This window comes from Papaver somniferum, chromosome 9, assembly GCF_003573695.1.
Source record: "Papaver somniferum cultivar HN1 chromosome 9, ASM357369v1, whole genome shotgun sequence".
Classification (NCBI taxonomy): Eukaryota; Viridiplantae; Streptophyta; class Magnoliopsida; order Ranunculales; family Papaveraceae; genus Papaver; species Papaver somniferum.
The window spans coordinates 123,506,118-123,521,762 of NC_039366.1; the positions used below are offsets into that span (position 1 = coordinate 123,506,118).

At 36.8% G+C, this 15,645-nt stretch overlaps 1 protein-coding gene across 1 annotated transcript; it reads left to right on the forward strand.

Annotated features, from left to right (window-relative positions):
- The first annotated feature begins 6,276 nt into the window (after positions 1–6,276).
- On the forward strand, positions 6,277–8,157 carry LOC113313588 (syntaxin-81-like). The gene is made up of 4 exons (XM_026562380.1): positions 6,277–6,873; positions 6,967–7,209; positions 7,301–7,435; positions 7,851–8,157. The coding sequence occupies exons 1-4, from the start codon at positions 6,826–6,828 to the stop codon at positions 7,872–7,874; spliced, it is 450 nt and encodes a 149-aa protein (XP_026418165.1). The 5' UTR covers positions 6,277–6,825; the 3' UTR covers positions 7,875–8,157.
- Positions 8,158–15,645: the final 7,488 nt, after the last annotated feature.

Genomic DNA, 15,645 nt, shown 5'->3' on the forward strand with positions numbered 1-15,645 from the left:
GAGGTTTTCTCCAATTTCAAGAAATTTAAATCCATTGTGGAGAAAGAAAGCGGCTTCGAAATTGTGTCTATGAGATCAGATAGAGGAGGTGAATTTACCTCGAAGGAGTTCGAGTCTTACTGTGAAGACAATGGAATCCGTCGGCCTCTTACGGTTCCATATACACCTCAACAAAATGGAGTTGCTGAAAGGAGAAACAGGACAATTCTCAATATGGCTCGGAGTATGTTGAAGACAAAGAGAGTGCCCAGGGAGTTTTGGGCAGAAGCAGTTGACTGTGCGGTTTACCTGATAAACCGATCCCACAAAAAGCGTGTGGAACATGACTCCTTTAGAAGCATGGAGCGGAGTGAAACCCGGCGTCTCACACTTACGAGTATTCGGAAGTATCGCATATGCTCATGTGCCGAACCAGCTGAGAACGAAGCTGGATGACAGGAGTGCCAAGTACATATTTATCGGTTATGACTCTCGGTCCAAGGGATACAAGTTGTACGATCCAATCAATAGAAAGGTCATCACAAGCAGAGATGTGGAGTTCGATGAAGAAGGCATCTGGGACTTCGGTGTTCAAGAAAAGGATTACAATTTTCTCCCTATCGTAGAAGAAGAAGAACAACAACCACCGGTACCAGAATCTCCAGCTAATACACCACCTCCGTCTCCTTCAGCGTTGCACCAAAATGATCCATCATCAGCAGATGAAAGCTCAAGCGAGAGGCCCTTACGGACGAGGAGTTTAAATGATATCTACGGAGACAATATATCTCTCTTTTGTCTCTTTGCAGATAGTGAACCAATAACTTTTGACGAAGCCGTGGAAAGTGAAAAATGGAGAAAGGCGATGAATGAAGAAATTAAGGCTATTGAGAAGAATAGCACCTGGGAGCTTGTAACACTTCCGAAAGGACAAAGAGCAATTGGAGTAAAGTGGGTGTACAAAGCCAAGAAAAACGCAAAAGGGGAGGTTGAAAGATACAAGGCAAGATTGGTAGTAAAAGGATATAACCAAAGAGAGGGCATCGACTATGATGAGGTATTTGCTCTGTTGCTCGTCTTGAAACTATAAGATTAATTATCTCTCTAGCTGCCCAGAATAGATGGAAAGTCCAAAATGGACGTCAAGTCTGCCTTTCTAAATGGGCATCTTGAAGAGACGGTATACGTCGAGCAGGCCGCCGGGGTACGAGTAAAAGGACAAGAAAATAAAGTCCTGAAGTTGAAAAAGGCTTTATACGGCCTAAAACAAGCGCCGAGAGCATGGTATAGCAGAATCGACAAGTACTTCCAAGAAAATAATTTTAAGAAATGCCCGCATGAACATGCTCTCTATGTGAAGGTGGATGAAAAGGGAAATATGTTGCTCGTCTGCCTATATGTGGATGATTTGATCTTTACCGGCAATAATCCTACAATGTTCGAGGAGTTCAAGAAAACGATGACGAGAGAATTTGAGATGACGGACATTGGTCTTATGTCATACTATCTCGGGCTTGAAGTAAAACAACAAGAAAATGGAATATTTATATCTCAAGAAGGATATGCGAAGGAAATCCTTAAGAGATTTAAAATGGAGGAGTGTAATCCGGCAATTACTCCCGTGGAATGCGGAATCAAGCTATCAAAGATCGATGAAGGAGAGAAGGTCAATCCGACTCTTTACAAGAGCCTTGTTGGAAGCTTGAGATACTTAACTTGTACAAGGCCAGATATTCTCTACGGAGTAGGACTAATCAGTCGCTACATGGAAGCACCTACGGTTACCCATATGAAGACTGCCAAGAGAATTCTGCGCTACTTAAAAGGTACGCTTGATTTCGGTTTATTTCTCGTCGTCAGACAAGTACAAACTCGTTGGATACAACGACAGTGATTGGGCCGGAGATTTAGATGAAAGGAAAAGTACTACTGGTTTTGTATTTTTCCTCGGAGATACAGGCTTCACTTGGAGTTCGAAGAAGCAACCGATCGTCACGCTCTCCACTTGCGAAGCTGAGTACGTCGCAGCAGCATCGTGTGTTTGTCGCGCGATATGGCTAAGGAGTTTAATGAATGAACTTAAAATGGAGCAGGAAGAACCGACTACAGTATTTGTGGACAACAAGTCAGCAATAGCTTTAGCAAAGAATCCAGTGTTCCACGACCGCAGCAAGCACATCGACACACGGTACCATTTTATCCGAGAGTGCATATCGGAGAATAAGGTACAACTGAAATATACAAAGTCTCAAGACCAAGTTGCGGACATATTCACGAAACCTCTAAAGCACCAGGTCTTCGTCAGATTGCGAGAAATTCTTGGAGTTACTTCAAATCAAGTTTAAGGGCGGCTGTTAAAATTATAAACTTGATTTTAGAAGTGTCTAGAATTATCTAGGCCCAACTAGTCTATTGTAGATTAGTCCACAATACTCTAGCCCATCTAGAGGCTTCATGGCTATAAGGGCCCAAGCTTACTAGAATATTCATGAATGTACAAAAGGTTCTAAACTATCTAGAAATATCTAGCACATGTTGTAGTTAGTTGGGATAGATATTTCTCTAGGGAGTTCTAGAGAATTCTTAGGTTGGCTATAAATAGGGAGGTAATGCAACCAAGTGAAGGTGTAATTGAGTGAAAAACAAAATTAGTGGTAAGGTGAGAATTAAAGGGAGTGTGTGTAAGAAGTAAGGTCTTGTACCACCAAACAAAGTTTTGAGAGCAATAAAATTTCATTTCTCTTAAACCACAGTTGAGTGTCTGTGAGCCCATTCTCAAATCATTTTCAATACCCATTTAGCCCATTAACTCCAAAATCATTTCCAACAATCATAACTATCTTCTTTACTTTGTTCATCGGAAAGACTATCGTTTCCCCGCTGGTCGACATCTCCATCTATATGTGGGAGGTCATACGGAACACCATCCTCAGGAAACTCATTTATGTTTCCATCACTAATGGATAATGGATATATAATGATAATACCCATGATGGTCTTTTAGCCACTCTAAAGCTAGACGCACATATTCTCGACGTACTACAAATTCTTTTGTTGTTGTATTACCAGTCCTCTTCACAATCAAAATTGCAGGCAAATCTTTCGGCTTATGTGGAAGTCAAAGAAGAGTCATCAACCAAGTCATAAACCAAGGTTAGATGAGGATCAAAATCAGGGAAAATATCGGAAATTGTACCCTCTAAGGTCAAATAAAGAAGAGTCATCGACCGTCATCCCATGCCTTGATCAAATTCCTCTTCATTAAAATGCACATGCAAGGTCACATTTGACCTTATCTATCGCCTCGACATAGAAAACACAAATCTCCTAGACGAGCATAGGGATAAAATAAGCATCATCATACAGTTTAGTTTTTTTTTTACCAAGTAGAAGTGTACGTTGTCTTTTTCATTTGTACAAGTAATGTTGTGTACTCTTGTATGTATGTTGCAAAGATAAACATGGTGAGATATCCAAGTTTATGTGTTTCTGTATCGTTGTTAATGATAAGATCACATCTGTCCTACCACACTTATTTTTTTTGTTGAAATTAAATTTTTTTAATAAAAGCAAGGGACATGGGATAGAGTGTTAAAACACTATATCCCTTTCAAAGTGGATGAGTGACTGACTGTTAGACAATAAATTCTACCATGGGATGGATAGAGTGACTCTCAAGTCAAAGGGGCCTACAAATTATCTATAAATCTAAAAGATAAAAATAAAATCGTGACTCAGAAAGAATCTAAATAGATAAAAATCAAACAAAATTAATTGGTCGGATCCAAAATTAATAAAGAATATATAAAAAATATTGGAATTTTGTTTTTGACGACTAACAAAGTTTTGTCCGATAAGATTTTTTTTAAACCAGCAATAACCAAAATGTCGTCTGAATCCTAATTTTTTATACAATTCATCATATAATGAAGGTTTTCGACCACTCTTTCACTCGACTAGTGGTCGATTGAGTTTGAGGTAAAAGGTGGTTTCCCTCTATCCATAATATGATCAAATTATAGGTAGAGGAAAACTCTCTTTCACCCAAAACTCAATAATGAAAATCTTCATTACATGGCAAACTGTTTGCCATTTGAAATAATACAGAAAAACGACACTTTGTTTAACGTATGGAAAAGAATTTGAATATTTTTTAAACTACACGACAAATAGTTAGACATATGAATATTTTGAACGGCAACCGTTTGCCATCGAGTTCAACAAATTCAAAGAAAATTCTATACGACAAATTTTGTGACTCTTTCTTTCATTTTCCGGAAATGATATCTTCACCGAGGGATTATCCCGAGAGATAATTCGACTGAAACCGAAAAGGGTGCGGCCTCCACCCTTTTAATAGTCCTCCCTGTTTTTTCTTGATGGGCCGCACCGGAATCTGTTTCGGTCGGGACTAGGTAGATGTATCACTTCTAGGGCTGTTCATGGTCGGTTTTGGTTCGGTTTCTAGCCAAACCAAAACCGAAACCAATATTATTGGTTTCTAAAAATCTAAACCAAACCAATCCATTAACCATTGGTTCGGTTTCCAAATGGCTCCAGTTGGTTTCGGTTTGTCCCAATGGTTTTTGGTTAACCAATAATTATGTCAAACCAAAAAAAAAATACACAAATTTACAGATAAAAAAATCGTAGTTGCCGATAGTATTGGTTTACACAAATATACAGACAAAAAAAATAAATCAAGAATAGCTAAAGCTTACTCTAATTCTAGAGATCAAAAGAAGACATAATATATCTTAATTTAGTTATTGACAAATAAAAAAGAAGGAAGACGGGAAGAAAAAAGTCGAGTAGCATCAGCTGTTGTTGGGGGTGGAGAAGGGAGGCGGCTGAGAAAGAGAAAGAGGGAGAGTATCATAATGAAATATTATATTTAGGGTTTCTATTTATCCTCTAAATCAATGGGTAGAATCTAATACTTTTAAATCGACGGTAGAAACTAAGTTTAAAAATTAATCGGTTCCCCAGTGGTTTTTGGTTCGGTTTTCAGGTCAAACCAAAACCAAACCAGTAATGTCGGTTTTTCAACTTTTTTTACCAAACCAATCCAAATCTAAATGGTTTGGTTCGGTTTTTTGCTTATTGGTCTGGTTCGGTCGGTTTCCAACGGTTAACCGCTACCATGTTAGCCCTAATCACTTCCCTTCATTTTTCCCCCGCTGGACAGTGTTGTTTGGTTCGGGATCCCTCAAAGTTTTCGTTCAATTTTGTCAAAATTGCCCCTCCGTGTTTTCTTTCATGCCTGCGTCTTCATTCTTCAGTCTTGCACCATATTTTCCTTATTTTCACACGACCTGAGGACAACAAATTACCTATCTTCATTACTTCTTTCTACTAAAACAAAATCGAACAGCACCAATAATTTACTTCTACTCTCTCGGTTCCTTTCTTCTCCATCGAAACCGAAATCTCTCTTCAGGTGTGTTTGATTAAAGTTAGGTTTCTATTTTTGGTTTCATTTAATTTTGAAATTGGATTAGGTACGTTTGAATGAACTTAGGGTTCTATTTTAGTATTTTTTTTGGGGTTTCATTTAATTTTGAAATTGGGATGTTATAGAAAATATTGAATTATAATTCATTAAGAAACAGTCAACGTTCTATTCAGGTATGATAAAGAAGATTTAATCAGTAGATTGTGATCTTGACAATTAAGCCTGTGAAAATACACATAATGAGTTCTGTAAAGGAATATTAATTATGGGTTTGCTCTGTTGATGTGCTTGAATGGGTTTATGCTTTGTTGTGATTGATTAAGATAAGCAGTAACCACATTTTTGAATAAGTAGTAAGCCTCATTTATAATGAGCAAAATAATCACACATGTTTGTGTTGAACAAGTTGGGTGTTTCCTAGCTCTAGACTGTCGCGAATCGTTAACAACTTCCTTATTGCTGGTGGAAATGATCATAGTTTTAAATGCCCCAAAGCAGATGACTAATTATTTAGATCCTTTCTGTATATATATTGTGCTAACTTTTATTGGTAGATTTTATCTTACTCTGCAACTTGTAAAGTATATAATTTCATAGTTGTAAGTCGTTGCATAGTTTTGAAAACCTGCTACTTCATGTATAGCTTCATAAGGAGCGTGTTGGGACCTGAGAAATTATCTCAGGAACTGTTTTCGATTACAAGTAAGGCTAATAAGCTTCGGCTTTTTGTTGCAGTTTATGAAGCATTGGTCCGATGGAGTTCAGTGTAGGGTCTAGCTTCGCTGGATCTCTCCTCAGATCTTAGGGTGCAAGGCATCATTGTTAAGATTACAAGTGAGTCTCCTAATTAACTTAGTTATTATTGCTTGAAGTAGCTAGCAATTTTAATTTCTCATGATCCGTGGAACGCATCCCTCGGAAACATTGGCCCTGCATTATGTATAGCCTTGCATCATTGGAGGATTTTGCGACCCGCAGCTAATTAATAGATGGGACTACAGTTATGTAACTTGGAGAGCTCTAGGCTGTGTTCAGCCACCCTTGAAGGGATTTGCCTCAAACAGCAAAGAACTTGGAACTGGTGGTATTATTCTTATTAGTTATCATGTTTCAGGAAACATTGGCCCTGCATTGGTTTTAATTCATGGTGATCATATTGAATTGAATGGTCACGAAGACATTCAGGCAAATGTATGTGCAGTAATTGTTTCAAGTATACTTCAAAAACATGTTATGTGAACAAATAATGTTACGAGATTACATTATATTAGCCCTTACCAAGTAATGTTAATAGATGACACTTATGGTTTGGCATTACTTGGCAAGGGCTAATATAATGTATTTCCAAGCTGACACACCACTGGTTTTCTTCAAGGCCATGGCTTGGCATTATGGTTGATAATTCCCAAGCTGACATTGTGGCTCACAGACACGGTGTGGTATGCAGACATTTTATGATTTTTCCTTTTATCCGTCCTTTTAATGATTTTGATTCTTTACATTCTCGTGTCTACTGTTTTGACGAACTGCAGGTTTTGATTCTCAGTGAGAGGCTTCATGGGGCAACTGCTCAGTTTGACCAGTTAAGAGCCACACGGTTTCAAGAAGCTGTTAATAGAGCAACGCCGAGAAGAAAACCGCAAAAGGTGTCCATTTCACACTCAATGGATGCACCTAGATCTGTATGTGCAGAGGTCAGGGAGCCACATGAGTTTCCACCAGAACCTCTTAGGGTTCAGCTACAGCTCTTGGATGATGAAACACAGGCTCTTCAGGTGATTATAATTGTACCTTTAAATTACTTCAGAAACCTTTTTTGCTTTCTGAAAATGTAGTATACTGAGTTGTTTTGCTTCTCCATTTTAGGTAGAGTTGTCTAATCTTCTGGATGCTGTGCAAGAAACTGAAACGATGATGGTCGAAATGTCTGCCCTAAATCACCTCATGTCCACACATGTTCTTCAACTGCAGGCTCAGCACATTGAGTTTTTGTATGAGCAGGTTGGCGCCTTCTTGCTTTTATCAGTTTAGCCTGTTCTTTTATCTTAAGCTCAGATTTTCCTCTGCTTATTTTGTGCATTTATTGAAAACAAAAAATCCTCATTCGACATAATTATATTCCCTTTTGTCTGTTTACGCTTTTGTTGCATCATCAAGCATGTCTAAATATTAAGGTTAATTTGGTAATAGAGTGGCCGATTTTATTACTTTGCAAACGATAACAAATTAGTAAATTACATTAACCCATATGCATACATCTGATTGCACAATTTGCATTTATCCAGTCCTTGTACTTCCACCAAGTCCAAGTGTCTTATGATTTTGGCTGTTTTTTATATAGTTTTTGTTTATAAGTTGACCAATTATTTTGGAGCTTTGACTTTTGATATTCTTTCCTTTTGGTTTCCAATCACAGGCATTGAAGCTACAAACAACGTAGACATGGGTAACAAGGAGCTCACACAAGCCATTGACAGCAACAGCAGCAGCAGCAGCAGACCCTTTCTTTTGCTTTTCTTCTTTGTTCTAACATTCTCTATAGTTTTTCTTGATCAGTACAAGAGCTGAGACAAATAAATCTCTTCAGTTTGTATTCCGCCTTCATATTTTCTTCACTTTCTGTTTGTTCTCCCTTTCTTTGTTTACTTGATTTCACTTGTAGTGGGTAATGCCAAAAATGAAATCAGAAATGAAGAAGAACAGATTTAATGAAATTAACTTTTCACAGTACTGTTTTGCTAGGAAGATGTTATTGTTTGTGACATTTTTTGATGTTTAGATTGGTCCGTCCATTAGCATCCAATGCACTAAGATTGTAATTGCCATCCAAAATGAGTACTGGAGCCCCCTAGCTACCTAATTGGCATGCATTACAATTCCGAGTGGAAAATTCACTCAAGTAAATCTTTATGCTCAGGATAGGATTTGAAGGTACAACAGTGGTCTGTCATTTGTGAGTCAAACAAAAATGTTCAGGGTTTTAAATTTTGAATTTATTTACCCAATCGGTGCTTTTCCTGTGACCTTAGCTTTCTCCTAAGCTTTATCATTAAATTGAGGGCAGCAACAAAGCTGAATTTACAGAGATAATAGACACTAAACAACAAAAACTTCTCTGATCTCTTCTTCATTGTGGAGAATCTCTGTTAAAGTTTTGTTTGACACCATTAAAATTTCTGTTTGAAGCTGCACATATTTTCTTGACCAAAAACATATCAAAATAAATAAATATGGAAATGGAAGGATTTGACTCAATATATTAAAGATATCATCAGTTGTTTGATGTAGATTGATGATTACATTGTGTGATCCATTTTATAATCTCCTGATCAGAAAATCAATCTTCAAACAACTTTCAAAAGGCCTATATATCTAAAAGCTGAAATCATAAAAGACATAAAATAAACCCTAGAAGAAAAAGAAAATCTAGAAAGAAATTCAAAAGACAAGAGCAGCAGCAAACTTAAAAACTCCAAACAAGACCACCTTCCATTTCACTACTAAACCGAACTCAGACAACGGTAGTTCTTCACCATTTCTTAAAAACTCTAAACAAGTCCGACTCTGAAGAAACATTGATCGTCATAGTATAAGTTTCTTCTTCAGCTTCGGGTTCAGGATCATTCTTCCTTTCAGCATACTTGTTGATTTCTTCATCATTAAGTTTGGAGATGTACATCCTTGAAATACCCTCCCAACCTTTGATGTCATCACTCTTAATTCCCAACTTAAGAAACTTAGGATTCACTTCAATACTGAAATTCTTCATCCCCTTCTTATCAGCATAATCAGCAGGCTTCTTGTATCCATCTTTCCCTACATTGATATTAATAAACTTTTCTTTCAAATTAATGCAAACTCCATCCTTTAAACCAGCATGACTACCCCCAATACCAATCATACAGTCAAATCAATAACATTTTCATGTTCAACAGCACTCCAGTTAGATGCTATCTTCCACAAATTCTCAGATGGATTCAGATAATAGTTATTAGGGCTTCCAGCTGCTATTGCTGCATAAGCATAAACAAACCCACATTAAATATTAAAAACCGAAAATGAACAAAAAAATGAAAAAGAAAAAGAGATTCAAAGTCTAAGAAGATACCCAATTTCTTGAAGAGGTGGATTTTTGAAGAAGCAGCCATTACAGTGAAGAAATTAAGAAGCTTTATTTTCTCTCTGTAGTGCAAGCGAAGAGGTGATGAGACAATGTGGGTCGGTGCATTTATAGAGGAGGTGATGATGATTAGTACTGTAGTGGACTTGGGGAAGAGAATAATATTGGATACTCTGTCTATGTAATAGTATAATTTGGTAGGTACTCCGGCTCTCATCACTTGACACGTTTAGCTTTGGGATGATTGTGCTGATAAGATCAACGCTGACTGCAGGATCTAGTATCTACTACCTAAGCCAATCAGTTGACCCCACCCAACAATGTTGCCTCAGACTAAATCATGAGCTTTGGACAAGCTTTTGGACTATGGAGTATCTCATTTCCATACAACATATTTATTTTCTTGAACTAATAAATTCATGAATAAAATTGAATCAAGAGATTTTCAACATGGAAATGGAAGGATTGTACTCAATATATTAAAGATAAATAGACATCATCAGTTGTCTGTTTTAGATTGATGATTGATTACATTGGATGATCCATAATACAATCTCCTGATCAGAATATCAATCGATCTTTAAACAACTTTCAAAAAAAACCTATCTAGAAACTGAATAAACCCTAGAGAAGAAAGAAAAACTAGAAAAAAAATTCAAAAGACAATAGCAGCAGCAAACTTAAAAACCAAGGACTAGACCACCTTCCATTTCCCTTACCAAACGAAAACTCCTTCAGGAGTATGCAACCTTGCAAGATAGAAATTCTTATTTTCTTCAGCTTTGGGTTCAGAATCATTCTTCCTTTCAGCATAACTCTTGATTTCTTCAGGTGTGAGTTTCAAAACATGCATCCTTTCAACATTATTCTTGATATCTTCAGCATTGAGTTTAAAGATATACCACCTTGAAATACCTTCAGAAGCTTTGGTGTAATCACAGGTAACTCCCAACTGAAGGAAGTTAGGATTCAACTCAATAGTGAAATTCTTCATCCCTTTGTTATCAGCATAACCAGCAGGCATCTTGTATCCATCTTGTCCTATGTTGATATTAATAAACTTTCCTTCTACAGAAATGTAAACTCCATCCGGTGCTAAACCACGCATATAGATTGTCAAAACATTACCATCTTGATATTCAACGACACTCCACTTTGATGCTATCTTCCATAAGTTCTCAGATGGGTTCAGATAATAGTTATTAGGGCTTCCTGCTGCTATTGCTGCATAAGAACAAACAAAATCCACATAAAAATTTCAGAACCGACAAATAAACACACACAAAAAATTATGGATTTCAAAGAATTAAAGTGTAAGAATATACCTAATATCTTAAAGAGGTGGATTTTTGAAGAAGCCATGAGTGTAAAAATTAAGAAGAAACTCTGGACTTTGTTTTCTCTGTGAGGCAACGACTAATGAGACAATATAGGTCGGTGATGAGTACTGTAGTGGGATTTAGAGGAGGGAATACTCTGTGTATGTAATGGTAGAACTGGTTAGGTACTTCGATTCTCATCAGTTGACACGTATGGTTAATTGTCATTTTGGATCATTTTAGATAGTCACCTGTTAAAGCTTAATTTCTAGTAGTAGGATTCATCTTTTTCCTTTCAAGAATGGCTTTTTCAAAAAGAAATCAAATACGTTACCACGTGTAAGGAAATTTATGTCCCATCCTGGCGGAGTCAATGTCGCCGTGGACTCAATCAGGAGCCAAATTTTGACAACCTTCATTTGTATCTAAATGTATGGCCATTTTTAGCCCCGATTTTTTTTTTGTTCGTAGTTGGATGGACCTCATCATAATCATTTATGGCCATTTCGAAGCTCATTTTTGTTTCATGGCTAAGTTTGCGCCCTTCACTTGTGTTTGACATGGGTATGTATGACACTGTTTCCGACGGAATTAGTACAGCTTGTGTCTGACATCCCATATGCACCATAACTAAATTACGTTTGAGCAACTGGTAGGATATTTTCAAGACTCAATTCCGTTGGATTTGGAAGTAACCTGCAATCCAAACCTGATTGGCATGCGCATTCGCTAAAATAATAGCTAGCTAGGTCATGAAACAGCCCTACCCAACTGGCATGCACTGGATAATTCGTTCTAATAAACTTATCGCTTTGGAATCTTGGATAGGATTTGAAGGTACATATGTTAAGAGTCGAGTAACATGATTTTTAGGGTTTCAATCATCTTGCTTTTTGGTGTGACTTTAGCTTGTTTCTCAAGGTTTATCATTTTGAGGTTTCATCCAAAACTGATTAAGGCAACAAAGCTGATTTTACAGAATTCACACAGAGAGCTAGCAAACAAAACCATCTCCGGGTTTCTACACCATTAAAATTTCTGGTTGAAGCTGTACATATTTTCTTCAACAAAAACATCTCAACAAATACATAAAATGTAAATCAATATGGAAATGGAAGGATTTTACTAATTAATAATATAAAGATACTGTTAGTTTTTTGGATGATTGATTACATTTGTGAAATGCATATTATGAGCTCCTGATGATCAGATTATCAATCTCTAAACAACTTCCAAAACCCCCTAACTAAAAACTGAAATTAAATAAATCCTAATAAAACAAAATGAAAAACTAGGAAGAAACATGAAAAGACAGCAGCATCAACAAACTTGAAGACCAAAAGACTAGACCTCCTTCCATTTTCCCTTATCACTACTGCCAATCCAGATCAGAGATTCTTCCTGCTGATAATTCCTTCAACTTAGTAATGAACAGATTTGTGGTACCACCGTGATCTGCAGACGCACTGCAAGGAACAACATCACTCTCAAAATCTATTTTGAGGAATTTTGGATTCATCCCATCTTTATGATCAAAACGAGCAGCCTTTTCCTTGTTTTCTACTTTTACTATGACGGTAATAATTTTGTCTTTTGCGATAATGAAAACTCGATCTCCAATGCGACCCATATTGATACTCACTTCAAGAATATCTTCTTGTTCAACAACTCTCCACATGGATGCTATCTTCCATATTCCATAAGTTATCAGATGGATTCAGATAGTAGTCTTCAGGTTTTCCAGCTTCAATTGCTGAATCAAACAAACACATATGCAGAATGTTAAAGATCTATTACACCACAAAAATAAACAAAACAAAAATATATTTTCAGAGTGTAAATTAGTATACCTGATTTCTTGAAGAGGTGGATTTTTGGAGAAGAAGAAGCCATTACTACAGTGCAGAAACTAAGAAACCCTAAACTTTCTCTTTTTTTTCTCTGCAGAGTGTGTGTGTGAGAGAGGAAATGAGACAAAATAAACCGGTGGTTTTTATAGAGAGGGAGTCGTGCGATATTCGTTGAGTTGGGGGAGAATAGTTTGGGTACTCTAGTGTAGGATTGGTCAAGTACGCACTCCTATTCTCATCACTTGACACGTGTAGTTTTAGGAAGATTGTGTACCGATAAGATCAACACCAACTACAGTAAGCCAGTCAAATGAATCAAGAATTATCTTATGTGCAGCTTACAGCGTGGATAGGCTTAAGCCAGTCCGACTCACTGGCTAAATTGCTAATTTTATGAAATTAACCCTCATGAGTCATGACTGCTAGGCTAGCTAACAAAGAGTTGAATATTTGGGTCTGTAAAATATTCCGTTTTCCTCAAGGAAGCAGAATTTGGAACTGGATTTGAAAGATCAGACATGTTGTGGAAGACATATAAACAGTACCACTATAATTTAAACATTTCTTTTTGTCTCTAAAATCGGCTTTCCCAGTTAATGGATGAGTTGCACATTGATACCAGGTTAGGTATTATCAAAGTAATTATACTCATGATACTTGTTTCACCGAAAGATATTTCTGCCAAGAATACTCAGTATTACCGGAAAATGGGAGATATTTCCGGTGTATGCGTTACCTTTCTTTGTTACACTCCCCTTCTAAGTATGATTGGTGGTAATGATGCTTGCAAATTCACTTGATTATTGAAAAAAAAAATTGTTCAATTAATTAAAATAGATTAAATACTGTCTAAAGGGCTAGCTGTGCTACTGGTAGATCAAGAATACACATCCGAGCAAAAAAAAAAAACATTTCCTTTGCGCTTGCATGAAATGTTGTGCCGCTAATATATCAAAGACACAGTGGTTGTTCTCTGAGTACCATCGAGAGTATTGTGTTTGTGTCTGGTCAATGTGGTCATAGACTCATGTATCATGGGCCCTGGTGCGGTAACTTTTAGTAAAACATCTGCAGCTCATTCTTACCATACTGTGTGCAAGAAGAGTACGTACTTAATCATGTGAAGCCCTTTTTCTTTTTTTTCTTTTTTTTTTGTAGATTTGTAGTCCGCCATCCATGAACCTAGCTAGCTGCCTAGGGATAGAAATACGTTTGAGCCTAGGATTTGAAGGACTGTACAAGAGTGAGTTGTCATTTGTGAACAGTCAAGTAACATGGTTTTTTTGGGATTCAAAATTTTGAACTTGCATTACCCAATTTGTGATATACATTGCTTTTGGTCTGACCTCCTTGGCTGGTTTTACTGAATACACCCATAAGAGACTAGCTAGAAAACAAAATCTTCTCTGATCTCTACATTGTGTGGAGAATATCTCTCTATGTATTTTGGTATTTGTGTACGTATTTTCTTGACAAAAACATCTCAAGAAATACATAGAAAGTAAATCAAGACATTGATTTTGATATGGAAATGCAAGGATTTTACTAGTAATATAAAGATAGATAAATACTGTTAGTTGTTTGGATGATTGATTACATTGTCAAATCCATATTATAAGCATCCTTATCATCAGAGTACGAATCTCTAAACAACTTTCAAAGCCCCCTAGAAACTGCAATTATAAAGACATAAGTAAACCCTAAAACGAAATGGAAAAACTAGAAAGAAACATCAAAAGACAGCAGCAACAAACTTTACGACCAATTTAGACTAGACCACCTTCTCCATTTCCCTTACCACCACTTAAGCAGATCAGACGACATTCTTCTTCATTTCTTCAACTTGAGCTTGGAAATGAACAGCCTTATAGGACAATTTGAGAGTACGATCATCCTTAACTTTCAAGTTGAGGAATTTTGGATTCATGATCTCAATAATGAACTTTTTCATCCCATACTTATGATTAAAACGAGCAGCGCCCGTTTCCTTGTTTTCTGTCTCTACATCAATATTTATAAACCCATCTTGTATATCAACGTAAACTAAATCTCCAAAACCAAGCAAATCGGCTGACAGAACAAGAACATCTTCATGTTCAACAACATTCCATTCAGATACCATCTTCCATAAGTTATCAGATGGATTCAAATAATAGTCTTCAGGGGTTCCAGCTTCAATTGCTGAATCAACACACATAAGCATGATGTTAAAATTCATGACAACACAAATAAACAAAAGAAAAATATACAGATATCAGAGTGTAAATTAATATACCTATTTTTTTTAAGAGGTGGATCTTTGAAGAAGAAGAAGAAGAAGAAGAAGCCATTATGGTGAAGAAATTGAGAAGCTTTAAACTTTCTTTTTTAATTTGCTATGTAGAGTAGAGTGTGTGAGTGAGGAAATGAGACAGTAGATCGGTTGTATTTATAGAGGAGGGGAGGAGTAGAGGCATATCACCAGGACCTGCACTAGCCGCTGCCCCAGCACCATGAAGGCAATCAGAGAGCTGCAGATGCTTCTTCTTCTCATCATTAAACGAGGAACAAGGAGGCTGAGAGGCACAACAGAAGGGTTGTGTTGAAGTTGGTGAATCTTCCATGGCCTCTTTTTGTGAATACAATCTTGATGATGGACGGGTTTTTTGGTGTAGTTATGGTTATGCTGCATGTTGATATAGAGGTATGAGGCGATCTTTTTGGGTAATTTTTTTTTTTTTGACACTAGTATTATTTTGATCAAATTTTGATACAAGTCGTAAAAGTTAAGAAAAATTAAATACGTTCCGTGTAAGGAAATTTATGTCACATCCTAGAGGAGCCAATATTGCCGTAGACTCGATCATGAGCCAATCAGCCAAAGTTTGGACAACCTTTGGAGGATTTCATTTGCAAAATTTGTGGCAATTTTTAGCCACAATT